This window comes from Nilaparvata lugens, chromosome 13 (genome assembly GCF_014356525.2).
Source record: "Nilaparvata lugens isolate BPH chromosome 13, ASM1435652v1, whole genome shotgun sequence".
Lineage (NCBI taxonomy): Eukaryota > Metazoa > Arthropoda > Insecta > Hemiptera > Delphacidae > Nilaparvata > Nilaparvata lugens.
Genome location: NC_052516.1, coordinates 20,637,584 through 20,653,346, shown reverse-complemented (window position 1 = coordinate 20,653,346; position 15,763 = coordinate 20,637,584). Strand labels below are relative to the sequence as shown.

At 32.7% G+C, this 15,763-nt stretch overlaps 1 protein-coding gene across 2 annotated transcripts in view; it reads right to left on the bottom strand.

Moving 5' to 3' along the window:
* LOC111058452 (coiled-coil domain-containing protein 39-like) overlaps nt 1–11,947 on the bottom strand; it is a 36,619-nt gene extending 24,672 nt beyond the window's left edge. Inside the window, exons 1-10 of one of the 2 annotated variants that reach the window (XM_039440055.1) lie at nt 11,549–11,947; nt 10,742–10,861; nt 9,616–9,762; nt 8,716–8,874; nt 6,854–6,978; nt 6,171–6,267; nt 4,726–4,917; nt 2,149–2,364; nt 1,437–1,652; nt 34–198 (exon numbers count right to left, since the gene is read on the bottom strand). In XM_039440055.1, the coding sequence (XP_039295989.1) occupies nt 34–198; nt 1,437–1,652; nt 2,149–2,364; nt 4,726–4,917; nt 6,171–6,267; nt 6,854–6,978; nt 8,716–8,874; nt 9,616–9,762; nt 10,742–10,861; nt 11,549–11,647 (1,536 nt within the window). In that variant the 5' untranslated portion in view covers nt 11,648–11,947. The remainder of the gene's footprint in view (nt 1–33; nt 199–1,436; nt 1,653–2,148; nt 2,365–4,725; nt 4,918–6,170; nt 6,268–6,853; nt 6,979–8,715; nt 8,875–9,615; nt 9,763–10,741; nt 10,862–11,548) is intronic. The other variant, XM_039440056.1, reaches the window with a different exon arrangement.
* Nucleotides 11,948–15,763: the final 3,816 nt, after the last annotated feature.

The following is a 15,763-nucleotide window of genomic DNA, read 5'->3' as shown; positions in this document are numbered from 1 at the left end:
AATATTTAAAAAGTAGAATGAATGGTTTCTGACCTCAGCATGTTTGACTTGTTCTTCAACCAGAGTGCAGGCCTCCTTGCGTTCCAGCAGCTCTTTTTCCAACTCTTTGATTCTCCTGTTATGAAGTTCTCTCTCCTCACTACTGTGATCGCCTTCCAGGTGACAGATCTTTGCAATCAGCGATTTCAGTTCGAATTGCTGAAAAAATCAACAAAAACCAGATAAGTTGGAGTGAAATATTATAACTTCTGATTTCAAGAAGTATTTGTGTTGTTTTTTGATAAGGTTTTGCATAAAAAGGGAAGGAACTGTTTTCTTTCCATTATATTACTAAAAAAAGGTGGAGTACATAATCAACTGAAAAAACACATGATTTGAGTTAATTCTTGGATGGTCCTTATGCTGTAATAGTGAACAATAATGAAATAAAATTGTTGAGTAAATTGTTGAAGAAAAAATCAACTCAAGGCCCAAGTTAACTCTTGCATAAATTGCATTGTATTTGTATTTATAAGAATATACAAAAATCTAGCAATAGTAGTTATTGAAGAGCCAAGCAAATAATTCAGTTGATTCTTGCATAGATTTTATTCTTGGCTATTTGCTATTTTAATGATCCTTACTTTTTATCAATCAATATGAATCATCAATTTATAGGTGAAATTTATTATTCAAGTGTCAATCAGAGCAGATCAACAAGAGAACAGTATCATACGGTATATTATATTGACCTTAAGAGGAAACACAAAATATAATTTATGCTTGACCTTAAATTTAAATAATTTTCCAAAGTATTAGACTTTGTAACACATAGCCTGATTTTTGTTGTCATCATTAGTTCACAGATAAATCTGTTTTCAACTGATAACTAATTCATTTGAGAGAGTGATTCCCATGTAAGTTCTAGGCTTGTGTGTGGGTAATGGCAGAGATAAGGGAAGATTACCAACTTCTCTCTGGTGATGGGTTGATGGTCATGCTGATGACCAACGACATACAACGGCCCTGAAATTGATCAGGTGCGACCTGAAAACTCTAACACCAGACTTCGCCGGCCAAGTCACACGGTATTATCATTATTACTAATGATAAACTACTTTTGAAGCTCATGGAAATAAATATATGAACTTTTAATTGATAAATTATTTCATGATTTATCTCAGTGGAGCTGATTCAAGTGTTCATCCATCCAATGGAAGTAGCAGGCACACGTCTCCTGTCTAATCAAAGCAACCACACAGGAATAGCCAGAATACTCACTGAACTAAGGTAGTTTTCTAGCTAGAGAGAACTAGAATACTCACTGAACTATGATAGATTTCTAGCTAGAGAGAACTAGAATACTCACTGAACTATGATAGATTTCTAGCTAGAGAGAACTAGAATACTCACTGAACTATGAAAGATTTCTAGCTAGAGAGAACTAGATTACTCACTGAACTATGGTAGATTTCAAGCTGGCGCAGTAGTTCTTTGCTGATGTCAGCAGATTGCTTGGAAGTGGCGTCACTTGACAGTCGGTGAGCCTTGATGTCGAGTGACCTGAGACGATCCAGTTCTTTGGCCTTCTCCATTTGGATTTGCTGGGCCAGGTGACGATCGATCAGTTTTTCGTATTCAAAATCCATTTTCTTCAAATCTTTTTCCGACACCTGAGGAAAAAAATCATTATTAGATTGAAAACGTAAATCCAGATGGAAAGTTTCTTCAAATCTGACAAAACAGGAGAGTTATCCATGAAAAAAATTATAATCGTATTTCAATTCGGGAGCGGAATAGCTAAAGAGCTAGTCATAACCTTAGCATGCGGTACTTTCCTGTAAGTTGTATAATTCTGAATGATTGAATAAATAAATAACCTTATTTTGCTCTTCAATCATTTTAATGATGTGCATTTTGAGAAAATAAGGAATAAATAGTGAAAAATTCACCCAAAACAACGAGTTTAGACATTTAGCATTTAAATTGAAATATATTTTTTTTGAATCTGAATCGAAATTAAAAACGTTCAAGAACTGAATACAGAGAACAGACCAAAGGAAAATAGGAACATTATAGAAAAAATCTAGATAATAGCTCTTTATTATGGTTATTGCATGCATTCACTTTTATTTTTAGAAAATTTGATCATTTAAAATTATAACTCACTTCGTATATTTCCTCCAGTTTAGTGACACGACCAGCCTGTGTCAGAACCTCGTTTTTGAGCAGATCATGTTGAGATTTCAAAATCATAATTTGATTATTGATTTCGTCAATTTCGTTTTCGCATTCTTCAATTTTGTGCGAGTTTAGAGATGATTCGCCACGCTTCTGTATGAGCCGCGAACCCAAATCAGCGATCACGTTCTGCACTATCTTCAACTGAAACACAAATTCAAATATTGTTTAAGATTTTAGGGTTATAAAAAAATAAAATTACAGTATTAAAATAGTTATTTGTGAAACTAGTGCGCAAAGTGACAGTTTGCTGCACCGAAAGAAACGTTTACGCACGAGCCGTAGGCGAGGGCCGAATGGCTTCTTGAGTGCAGCAGAGGAACTTTGCGCACGTATTTCACATTTAATTTTTCCTACAGTTACCATTGAATATGAAAAGTGGGTAATTATGGGTAAAATTGCCTGAAATGCATCGAATGTTTTTCTGTGTAATTTTATTATTAATAAATAAAATAGAATAATGTAGTAGTGCTTGAATGGCGGGGCGGCTGTGTACTGTGTGGGGGGTGGATGTCCTCGAACTCGGTGTCCTTGTCCTTGATATTATTATAATAACAGTCACTGTTACCAACTTAATCTTGATTTTGCTGCACTGGTGCTCCATATAACCTACTAACTATTTTGCGTTGCCATGTTGCAAATCTGGAGTGCAGAAAAAAATTTTCCCGTACTAGAGCGGAAAAGTGATTCTTTGCGTTCTGTAATCAGTGCAGCAATGGCCACTTTCCAAGGTAACTGTAGGAAATAAAATTACAGTATTTTATTTCTCAATAAATTCTCGACAATAGAAAGAGAACTAATTAGGAAATAATAACTCATAAAATATTGCGTTGATTACAAGTGAATATGAGCAAAATAAAATATAATGTAATGGCTTCCTTCATTTTTCAACTAGGATTGCGAACGTATCATAAAATGTATTTACTCAAAAAGACTGTGTGCTGGTTGCACAACAGCAGGTTAAATTTTAACCGTGATTAATTCCACGAGAACCAATCAGAGAAGACGTCTTTTCAAAAACGCCTTCTCTGATCGGTTCTCGTGAAATTAATCTCGGTTAAATTTTAACCGGCTGTTGTGCAACCGGGCCTTTATTATGTTCGTGTACCATTGTACTACCTTCAACCGTCGAACACAAAATAATAATCTGAGATACTAATGATTGAGTCAGCAGTGGTTTGCCTAGTATGTCGATCAATCCTCAAACTCCTGCCAACCTAAACAAGGCAATAAATTGATTTTGAGTATTTTTGAAAAGTATTTTTTCTGCTTTAATTCAAATTAATAAGTTGAAATAAAATAAAAATATTATCTTTAAAGATATTATTGTTTAAAAGTATTTTTGCCGCTTCAATGCAAATCAACAAGTTGAAATAAAATAAAGATATCCGATATCCTTTAATATTCTATTAGTGAATAAAATGTTTCAACTCATGAAAAAGATTTTCAAATGTAATAGCTCTCATTTCTTTTATTTAAAAATGGCTCTCATGAATTGGAACATTTTATGCACCAATAAAATATAAAATGATACTCATATTTTTGTTTATTGCAACTTATGAATTTGAATTGCAATTGCAAAAATATTCTGTGTAGGTACTGCACTGTATAGGTTGGCAGGAAGTTGAGTATCAATTATTGCCTCTTCAATATAACTATTCGTCACCTGATTGCAACCATAAGAATTGTTATGTCCAGTGGTACACTTCATCTCAATGCCTTCAACACTTTAGATAATAATTGCGTCAGAATAGAAAAATTTCTCTCAAACTGAACAAAAGTAATAAGGTGCGTACAGACTTATGCGCCACGAACACGCACATTTGACTTTTCATCAGCTGATGCTAAGCATAGTGCGTGCACTACTAGTGCGTGTCAAAGTAGTTTCAAAAAGTAACTAAAAAGTAATGTACTGTATGAGCAACTGAATGAGTAACAACTTCACAAATTACTTCAATAGGTGATTCAATTAAAATATACTTAATTACGCATTTAATTTTGTTTGTAAGATAGATAACTATTTATGGTAAATTAAATTAATAGGGCTACTTGAATGTTTAATAATAGAAAATAAATAGAACCCTTGAAATATTTTCAAATTTAACACACTAGTTTCATTTGTACTCCGTACAAAATTACTTCTTACTTGAGAGGGACATGCACAGCAGAGAAGGGATACAGAGGTGGGGATACAACGGCTGTGATGTTGCCGTTTATGAACCGGTCAGCATTATCTAATTTCTAGTGAGTATTCAAGCGCTCATGTTGAACTTATGGAGTTTCCTCTCTGAAAGCCTTCAGTCGACTGACTCTAATCGACAAATTGGCAACTGCGCTTCTACCTATGACTCTATTAATCACAGTAATTGGCAGATCTCCCTCCATTTCTCTGCGCCGCATATTCCTCAAAGTCAAAAGTGTTTTTGTACGGAGTATAGTTATTTCCTATACTTACTATCTATAGATTCAATTAAACTATTTGATAGATGATGAGACGTAACTCACTTCAGAGTAAAGTTCTTCGTTGGCGTCCATTTTGCTCAATAGAGCTGCCTTCATGTCGTCGCGTTGCTTGACGACATCTTTCATTGTCACCTCCATCTCTGCGTTGTTGCGTTTCTGTTGCTCGAAAAATTTCTGCTTTTCTTGCAGTGATTTGCATTTTTCAGCCGCGCCCAAACGCAAGTCTCTGATTTTCTGCAAAATTGCACATAGATTTATTTTAAGGATCTGATGAAATCCGTGCCGGTTGAATTTTAATCGTGATTAATTCCACGAGAACCAATCAGAGAAGCATTTAAAAGCCTTCTCTGATTGGTTCTCGTGGAAGGCCTTTAAAAGCCTTCTCTGATTGGTTCTCGTGGAATTAATCAAGATTAAAATTTAGCCGACTTTTGTGCAACCGAGTGTAAACTATTGATTAAACGTGCATTGTTGATTGTATAGATGAGAAGACGTTTTGGGCAAAAGCCTGTTTTTTCTTACCCGATTATTGTATTGCTTGCTCTATCCAATAAATTAATAAATAGGACATTGAATATATGAAACAATATACAAGAATAGAATACAAGAAACATAATATAATGTGCTATGATCACTGTTGTCGGTATTTGTAATGTGTTTTGGATAAATGAAATGAATGTTTCGACAATGGATATTATTCATTTATTTCTGCTTTTCCATCAATGTAATGATAACAAATGAAATGATATAATTAGAAAGTATACAAATAATAGAAATTATACTTTTTATTTATCAATTTTAAACACAATACAATTCATAAGAAAACAATACACAATAGTTTGTTTATCTATCCATTTGAACAAAACCACTTATCATTAAAATAATATTATAAGAGGGAAACAGGCGAACCCTTCAATATTCCTCTCCCAAATTAAGATTAATATCAAAGTAAGTTTAAAGTAAGGAGAAACAATTCAAAAGAAACAATGTAAAATTTTACAAAATTCATAAGATATGTAATATGGATTGAGAATAATTTGAACATAATTATTTCACGTTGGAATATATTCATGAATTTATGGTATTCTGTTCTATATCGTAGATTCACTAACTAAACTGATATTTCATTTTTGAACACAAATTTTCAATTGAAATGACATTGGCCGTTTACAAACCGATTGTTGGTCGATATTTTTATCGTCACGACACCTAGAATGTCTTCCGATTGGCTGAAAATTAGCAAATCGGAGGACATTCAGAGTGTTATGACAATAAATAATAATGTAGGCCGACAATCGGTAAGTGTGAAAACGTCCAATTGTTCATTATTGATATTAATCTTGCACTTGCTAATCGATCGATAAATCCGGACTAAATTAAACTATTTTTGCTATAGTGAATGGAAAGGTTATAATGCGATGATATTAATACTTGGTAAAGACAAACAATATTTAATAAAAATTATTAAATTCAAGAAAATGTCTCACATGATGGAGTTTTTTAATGACACGGTCTCTACCTCTCAATAATCCAACTGTGTTATTCCAGAGCTTCAGTAGGCTGAGATGTCGTTTGTAAGTGGCTCTGAAACATCAATAAATTACAAGAATGGTGGAGTTTATGAAGAATAAACAAGAAAGGTGGTTAAAAACCTACCTACAGCTGTAGTCTCATTCATCTGTCATCATCATACTTCTCATTACCCACGCACAAGCCTCAAACTTGTGAGCATCACCACCTCCAGAACAAATTGATAAATACTACTATAAATAAATATATAAATCACATGATAGACACTTTAGTTTTATAATGATATATAATATACAGAAAAACAGGACACAGGTAGATTGAAACACTTAATAAACTTACATTTTACAGGATATTTTGGTACCTCAGTTTCTTTTCATTTTTTGAGTTGAAGAAGACAACTTAGTTGCCGAAATATCCTGTTAAATGTAATAATGATAAAGGCAACTCAGTTTTTTAATAAACATATACAATAATATTGTTTCAAAATAGTTATCTTTAATTTTACGAGTTTGTTGTTGCTTGCTTATTTCTTGTAGATTGTCGCGTTGCTTTAGCTTTACTTGCATGTTCTTGTTCTGATTTATTCTGAGGATAGTTTAATATTGTATTTGAGGTAATACCGAGTTCAAATTCATCATACCTATACACTTTCCCCAGATGCTGAAGTTGTAATTCATATTGTATGTATCTGGTCATAATGCCTTCAAGAAGTTCTTTTCTCTCAAGAACATCGCCTCTCAGCTTTTGTCTGGTTAGTTCCAGATTCTGTAAGATTGATACAAAATACATCAATTATTATAAATGCATATCCAGGGCTAGTTTTTGGTGAAAGAATAAAGCAAATACAGCACCTTTAATACATCAAAAACTATTTTTAACTTGAAAAAAATGATGAAATTGAGGCCAGTTCTGCTAGTAAACAATAATTATGAGCTGAAAAATCACTTTTCGATCGTTCAGAACCTGAGACATGTTTTCATTTAAAATAACTTATACTACTGGAATCCTGATTTAATAAATTATAAGTGATAATAAATATTAGGACAGATAACCTTTATTATTATTTATGGTCATAAATAATCGTTTAATATTTTAGTTTATTATAATTATCATATTTGTTATCATTATTTCTCTCCAAAAGTTATCAGCATCTATGAAGATTCGATGCTTGTAAAATTTGATTCATTGCCTGAAATTAAAAATTCAAAATTGAATCAAATCAACTGGAATTTATTACTCTGTTCCGGTTGCAAAAGCCTATTAGATTTCAATCATAATTAAATTTTACGAGATCTAATCAGAGAAGGCTATTTTGAAAATAAGGCTTTTCTGATTGGTTCTTGTGACATTTAAACTTGATTAAAAATCAACAGGATTTTTTAAAACCGGGCCAAAATATCACAAATTTATTGAAATTTTTGTTTTGTCTCAAAGTATTATTTCAAGGACGTTGGAACATTCAATTTAAAAATATGATCGACAAGTTACATCTGCTTATGTTGATTACTACTGTTCGAGGTAGATAGATTTTCAATTGTAGAGATGATTAAGAAATTAACAAGTTCGTAAAATGTGTGATTGATATTTGTACGTGATTACTAATGAACCTCCACTATTACGCGTTACTAAACAATCAATCTTGTTGAATCTTTGCTTACCACCTAAGCAAATTCCTCCAAAGGGATGGATTTAGAGGAGAAATCAAATAGATATGGAAATTGAGGAATAAGAATTCAATTGATAGCCTAATAACATGACGGTTATCGACAGAATTAAATCGATTGCTATTCACTTTTCTATTACTATAACTTTTTATCATCATTCAAGTAATATCAAATCAAATCAAATTTATTCTCTTCAACCCTTTACAAAATTTTTGTATATTGCACAGCACAACAATAGATACAGTACTACTACAACATAACATAAAATTCATAAGCATAGCATAATAAAGACTATAGTAACAATAGTAATAGAATATAACAATTCTTCCCATCAGTAGCTGTTTATAATTGAAACGTTTATTTTTACTTATGCTAAATGATAGTAATAGTGAATGAATAAATGATTATATTATTATTATTAGCGTATGGCTTTCAATGGTGGGGAGACCCAAGGGTAGTTCCACCTCGCCGTATATAGTCAAAGGTCCCAAATGGGAAACCGGTTAAAGTGAACACAATACTTGAAATTTACACTTTTCACTTCGAAATAAAATTCTTTTTGATGTTAAAAAACCAAACATATACAAAATCGAAACAAAATAAAAAATCACTAAGCTAAATTTAATAAATATTACATTTAGACAATAAATTTAGAGCCGGAAAGTCATATCACGTTACAATTTTGCAATTTGAATAAATGATTACCATTTTGCTCATAAATAGATAAGACACATTTGAAAAAATCTATTATTTGCGAATTTATCACTTGATCACTTGAAATGATAACAGTTTGAAGTACAAAACTATATTTAAAATTCTAAATTGTGTACAATGTTACCTTGAATTCAGATTCATCATCTCGAAAAATCCTTTCTACGAGAGATGACTCATCGTGACTTCTGGCCATGAATTCGTTCCACATATTTAACGCGTCCTCACCCCATTCCACCTTTGCTTTCACTTTATTCAGTTTGAACATCATTTTATCGATTTCCGTCTGCAAACATAAATAAAACACATTGAAAATAAATATAAGATGGATTGCTTGATCAAGAAAAGGACCACAGAGCTATAAAAGGATAAAAAGAGCTATCTGCATTGTCTAATGATAGACAAGAATAGCAAAACAATGTTAATAAGGTGCTGTCTTTATAGAGTGTACTATACAGTATTATAGTCTAGTCAAATAGTAATTTTTCAGGTCAGGTCGAATTTCTAGTCAGTTTAACATGTATTTTGGGGCACTGAATTCGAATCTTAAACTTGTTGACACGTCAGAAGGTAGCTTCACCAATCACCATAGCCACCTCTAATACAAGACCAACGCCTACGATATTGCAACGTAGCAGTGTAGGCCTAGAATCTAATACATGATTGGTGAAAAAGATTTTAAAATATACCAGCTGATCTTTTTCACCAATCATGTATTAGATTCTAAGCATACACTGCGACGTTGCAATATCGTAGGCCGAGGCCTTGTATTAAAGGTGGCTATGAGCTTCACCCCTAAAAACCCCAAACACCAACAAATCTTGGAACTTTTTTCAAGTTTTCCATTTGTTTCGAAAACCTCGGGTTTTTCGAATAAGCATTCTCTACAAAATTAAAATTTCCAATGAATTGAGTGGGACTCAATTATCCAATCTTCCAGTCCTGTCGTGCCTTGCCGACTCGTCTGATAAAACGCCTCGTTTGTTTCGGCCTTCAAGGTTCTATTTGTTTTATAATTGAATCTTACCTGTAAATCAGACTGCATTCCTTTCAACTTTTCAACTTCTTTGTCCATGGCTGATATGTCATGAGTATTTCGATTCTGTTCCATTTGAGTGATCTGCAATTTGTTCCTGTGATTTTCCAATTGGCCTTGTCTTTGGTACAACATTTTCTGAAAATAGTTTTGTTAGAGAATTAAATAAATTACATGCTTACATGTTTTGATCCAATCTAATTTCATGTTTTGAATTATTGTGTTGGGATAAAAGAAGATTGAAATTTCAACTGCAGGCTAATGAATAAGCATTACTTGTACAACAAAAATTAGCAATTTAAGTTGAAGGAATTTGTTACTGCTCTCAATGTTGATCATAGGCCTAACTAAAATATTCAGACCAATTACAAGTGTTTTACAAGAATCGAATTAAAATAATAGCTTCTGAGCTCAGAGTATTGGAAACCCCTTATCACTATTCAAAAACTTGGTGTAAATCTTCCAATTTGCCCAAATAGATACATATTTAGCAAATTACATCATGAGTTTCTTATTATTGAAAAATATAAATATATTACAGTATATAAAAAAGTAGTTGATACCGTTATATGATTTGTAACTTGAACCATATATAACATAAATAGGTATTCTTATTCTATGCTTGAACTATGTTTTTAGAGTCGGTAGGAAAGGAAGCTGTCCGATTGGCTGATTATCAGATGATTCCCAAAAGCTAGTACACCAGCAGCTGTTAATCAGCCTATCGGACAGCTTCCAGCCCTGCCGACTGTAAAGACGCATGAAAAAACGCTTTATATGGCTAGCCCTTATTCTAGTCATCTTTAGAGAGACATCTCTCTCATTTCTTCACTTTATTTTTTCCATTGCTGCATAATGCGTACGTGATTTTATTTTGTGTAAGGATAATATAAGATGGTCAAGTACCATCACCTTGACAGGATTCGAGGCCAAGCGGCTACTGTCTGAAGTTGCGACGCTCCAGACCACTCGGCTTGGCTGACCGACAAAATTCTCATTTTAAAATTTTTCTATTATTAATTATTCTTATTTATATACTTTTAAACTATAAATAATTTTATTACAATATCAAGTAATAAAAAAATATTTTAAATTATGATAGGCCTAGGCCTAGTACCTGATTTTGATTTTCTTCATTTTTGTAGTTGTCATGTTCTTCTTGTAAACCAGATAAGGAATCTGTGATGACTTCTAAATTAACAATTAAATCAGCTTTTTTATGAAGGAGGTCCTCAACCTATAGAAGAAAAATTAGAATCAATCAAATTTTAGTTTGTTTCTAGTATATATAATTTATTAGAATAGATAGATAATTAAGTTGGTTCTAATATAATGTATGGGCTAAGCAAAAAATAAAAAATTGATGTAAAAATCTACTTGTTTCAAGTAATAGGCTATAAATTAAATAATAATCTTTATACTAGACCGAATAGTGTGTTGATATGCAGAAAGCTTATTAAACCTTCAATAATTTTCATAAACATTTTTAAAATGTCAAGTTTGGGCTTTCCAAACTTGATACACTAATGATAGAATAATTATGTATTAAGCTAAGGTTTGAAAAACATCAATTTGCTACACATGAGTTTGCACAAATATTGTAGCTTAAAATGTATAGTCATCTTTTTTAATGCACTTTAATCGGAGGCAAGGAGACATGACCATTCATGTTATTAAAATATTATTTTGGCTTAGGCCTACTGAATCAAAGGTAGCCTACTGTACTGAATTAGGTACTGAGATTTACGCGTACCATACGCTAATGTAGAGTAAGCTAAATTATATTATTATCCTGTCCAGATAAAAATATCTCTTAATAAAAACGCCAAAATAAGAGAAACACGTTACGTTAACATTTTTTTTTTCATTTAGGTAACGTATTAATATAGAATTAAAGTATAACCTTAAAATATATAATATTTACCTCTTTTTCCAAAAGACGATTGTCTTCATTGGCAACCGGTATGTGAAATCCATCAGTCCATCCAAGTTCTCTCAACAACACATCCATTGGCCGATTCATTATCACGTTATATAATAATAATTTCCTTTAATATTTTTCTTAAATTTCCTTTAATAACATATATTTTGTGTTTATTTACAGTGTCGCCAAGACAACAAGAATCCATGATTTCTTTGAAACCAATTACTTCAACATAACCTAAAAATAATGTTCGATTTGTTTACGGAAGTGGCCGCTTATTTGCGCTTTCCACGATTTAAAGCGCATGCGCAGCTATGATATGATTCAAGTATGTATGTCAGCATTGTTGCAATAAGAACTACTGATGTTATTAATGAGGAATGCTGAAAGTTTTAACTGAATCTTACTTGTCTGACAAACGATGTGTCTTGTGCTTCTTCAAAATAAATTATAATTATTCTTAAAAAATTGTGATAATTTATTACTACCTGTTCAATAGTGGAATTTGAGCTTTTTTTAATTTTGTGAAAAAAGAAAGAGTACGGTATGCGATAAAATAATTTTCCTCGTCCACTGACTGGATTTTTGCCACTAAAAAAGGCTTTCACTATCACAAAACCATAGTTTTTCTAAAATCTGCATACAGTGTTTTAAATTATTCATCTTAAAATTGTTAAGATGATACTGTAAACCATTTTTTGCATAGACTCATAAACGAATTATGTGCATAAAGATTTAGGAAAATACTGTCAGTTTCCACACCTATGTTTGAAAATGAGAATTTTTATTCAACCCTTGATTTCTACTCAAATTATTCAAATCCATTCAATAGGAATAGGACTAATAATCCTCATAAATCGATATTATAATTCTCAGAAATAATAATATAATTCTCAGGAACTAATATATTACCGGTAGCCTTTATTATAACACTGAAATTTCTGATACCTAGTCATACAATAAGAATAGAGAAAATAGACTATACTTTATTTTACTTACCTTGCCCTATTACCATAGGTGAGGAAAGTATTGCTTTCCGAAAAAAAATGGTACCTCAATTTCTAAATTTCTATACGTTTCAAGGTCCCCTGAGTCCGAAAAAGTGTTTTTTGGGTATTGGTCTGTATGTGTGTGTGTGTGTGTGTGTGTGTGTGTGTGTGGTGTGTGTGTGTATGAGTGTATGTGCGTCTGTGTACACGATATCTCATCTCCCAATAGACGGAATGACTTGAAATTCGGAACTTGAGGTCCTTACAATATAAGGATCCGACATGAACAATTTCGATCTAATGCAATCCAAGATGGTGGATAAAACAGCGAAAATGTTGTCAAAAACAGGGGTTTTCGCGATTTTCTCGAAAACGGCTCCCATGAGTCCAAAAAAGTGGTTTTTGTTCTGTATGTGTGTGTGTGTATGAGTGTCTGTGTACACGATATCTCATCTCCCAATAAACGGAATGACTTGAAATTCGAAACTTGAGGTCCTTACAATATAAGGATCCGACATGAACAATTTCGATCTAATGCAATCCAAGATGGTGGATAAAATAGCGAAAATGTTGTCAAAAACAGGGGTTTTCGCGATTTTCTCGAAAACGGCTCCCCTGAGTCCAAAAAAGTGGTTTTTGTTCTGTATGTGAGTGTGTGTATGAGTGTCTGTGTACACGATATCTCATCTCCCAATAAACGGAATGACTTGAAATTCGGAACTTGAGGTCCTTACAATATAAGGATCCGACATGAACAATTTCGATCTAATGCAATCCAAGATGGTGGATAAAATAGCAAAAATGTTATCAAAAACAGGGGTTTTCGCGATTTTCTCGAAAACGGCTCCAACGATTTTGATCAAATTTATACCTAAAATAGTCATTGATAAGCTCTATCAACTGCTACAAGTCCCATATCTGTAAAAATTCCAGGAGCTCCGCCCCATCTATGCAAAGTTTGATTTTAGATTCCCAATTATCAGGCTTCAGATACAATTTAAACAAAAAATTCCAAGTGGAAAAGATTGAGCATGAAAACCTCTATAATTAATGTTCAGTAAAATTTTCACCTAAAATTTACAATAAGCTCGAAATTCGAGAAAATGTTATTATTTCAATTGCAAACTGTTGATTCTATTAAATATGAAGTGATAGCAGACTTCGTGTGTCTCCAACGTTATTGCCCTGTCCACCAGCTGGCTTGGATGTTCGAATAGTAGACTTGAGATGCGCGTGAACACTAGCGTCAGGTGATAAATTTTCATAACGGCAAGGAAAGTTGTGTGAGTGCACCACACCAGATTTTTATGTTTCTCTATGATGAAGCTATGAGTTGATAAGACAGGTTTAGTGGCAGTTCAATGGAAAAATTCCAGGCCACCTATTAGTCGATACATTCAGCCAAAACCATTGCTGATGACTTCAAAGCCTTTTGTTGGAGGCTCTCCTTTATTGGATTTTCCATCCAAAGAAGAAAAGTGGTACAACTAATGAACTAAATAATAATGATGAAACTCAATTCCTGGTGAATTTTATTTATGTCACAGTTGAATTATCATTATATCCATTGTATCCACTTTAATAATAAAATTGAGTGACCTGTGGCTAGCTCAGGTCTGGTGTCTTAGTTTTCAGGTCGCTGAAAACTGACCTTCTGTATAAGGAGTGTTTGGATTTGTCAAATCGTTAAACAAGCATGATTTTATCTACTATCTCGAAGTTCATGGTGCTCTCTAAACTCCTCAACTGAGTAAGCACTTATGCACAGCAACTCTTTCTTTAATTGAATCCAAAATTTATACCGGTTATTTTTTCAAGTGAGCTGGCAGAAAATTTTACAAAAATGACTGAACTCCTTGCTCGTAGGCCTACATGTTTGTTTGGGGTGCGGCATCTCCCAGGTTACTCCTGTTCCTATAGTGAGGTCCCCGTTATAATGGCAGTGTAGAAAGAAAGGAGAATAGCGTTGCCGATTCTCTACCTAGTCACTGCCTTCTATTGTAGATAGCTGATTCCCGTATAGGTGTAATATTAACTGTTGATTCTTGTTTCAAAAAATCAACTGCTCGGCCCAATCTATGCAAATTTTGATTTTAGATTTCAAAAATATCAGGCTTCAGGTACAATTTAAACGAAAAATTTCAAGTGAAAAAGATTGAACATAAAAATCTCTACAATTTATGTCCAATAACATTTTCACCTAAAATTGAAAATAAGCTCAAAATTCGATAAAATATGGTTATTCAAATGCAAACTTAATGAGAGAGGCAACTTTAGATTCTATTAAATCATTCACTCGAATTGATAGTAGAATTGATCTTGTCATCTGAACATTTTTAAATTATATTTCCGAAAACTCGGCAAGGGAAGTTGGGTGAGTGCGCCACACCAGATTTTTTTATTAGTCAAGAAAATATATTTTCAAAGATTGAATAATAAATTGTTATAATTGGGATCAAATTTTATGTTGATTATTTATATCTCTTCTTTGTTAAAAACCGATCTGGCAACATCGCGATTCTAGAAAAGGATAGCAACACCAATGTTAATCAAATACTGCCATTATAACATGGACTTCACTATAATAGTTGCGTAGTGATAAAATGTTTCGCCAGTATTAAACTTATATGTTAAATTTTTTTACTGAAGCAGATTGTTTCATAGATTTAGATGTAAAGGCTCTTATAATCAGAGATGAACAAAATGTCCAATAGTCCACGTCTCTGGATTTTGGTAGAGTTAGTGGGAAGGATATTTTTAATATTCTTTCCGAAGAATGGACATTGATATGTCCAAAGCTCCGCCAATTTATCCAGATGCATAACAATATAATTATCTATAGTTATTACAAATTGCTTTTTTCATATCATATACAGTTCAATAATTATTTTCTCAGTCTATATAATGTAAATTCATCTATAATTTTGCTGTATTGTAAGCTATTGTATATAAGTGTATAAGCCAGTATATATTGTAATCTACATAAATAAAGTACTCAATCAATCAATCTCTTATCTCTGGTATAAGCAACTCTCCCATTTTTCACTCCAATGCATAATTCTGCAATTTTATCAATCACTACCTCCGCTACGCAGCTTCAACTTCCCCAAAAAATAATGTCATAGCTTAGAAGGGAAAGAAACAATGCGAAGTAAACACTTCTAAGAGCCTAAAGGTCCAGAATTTCAAATTTATTTACGATAACTGCTGAGTTCAGTTTGTTTTC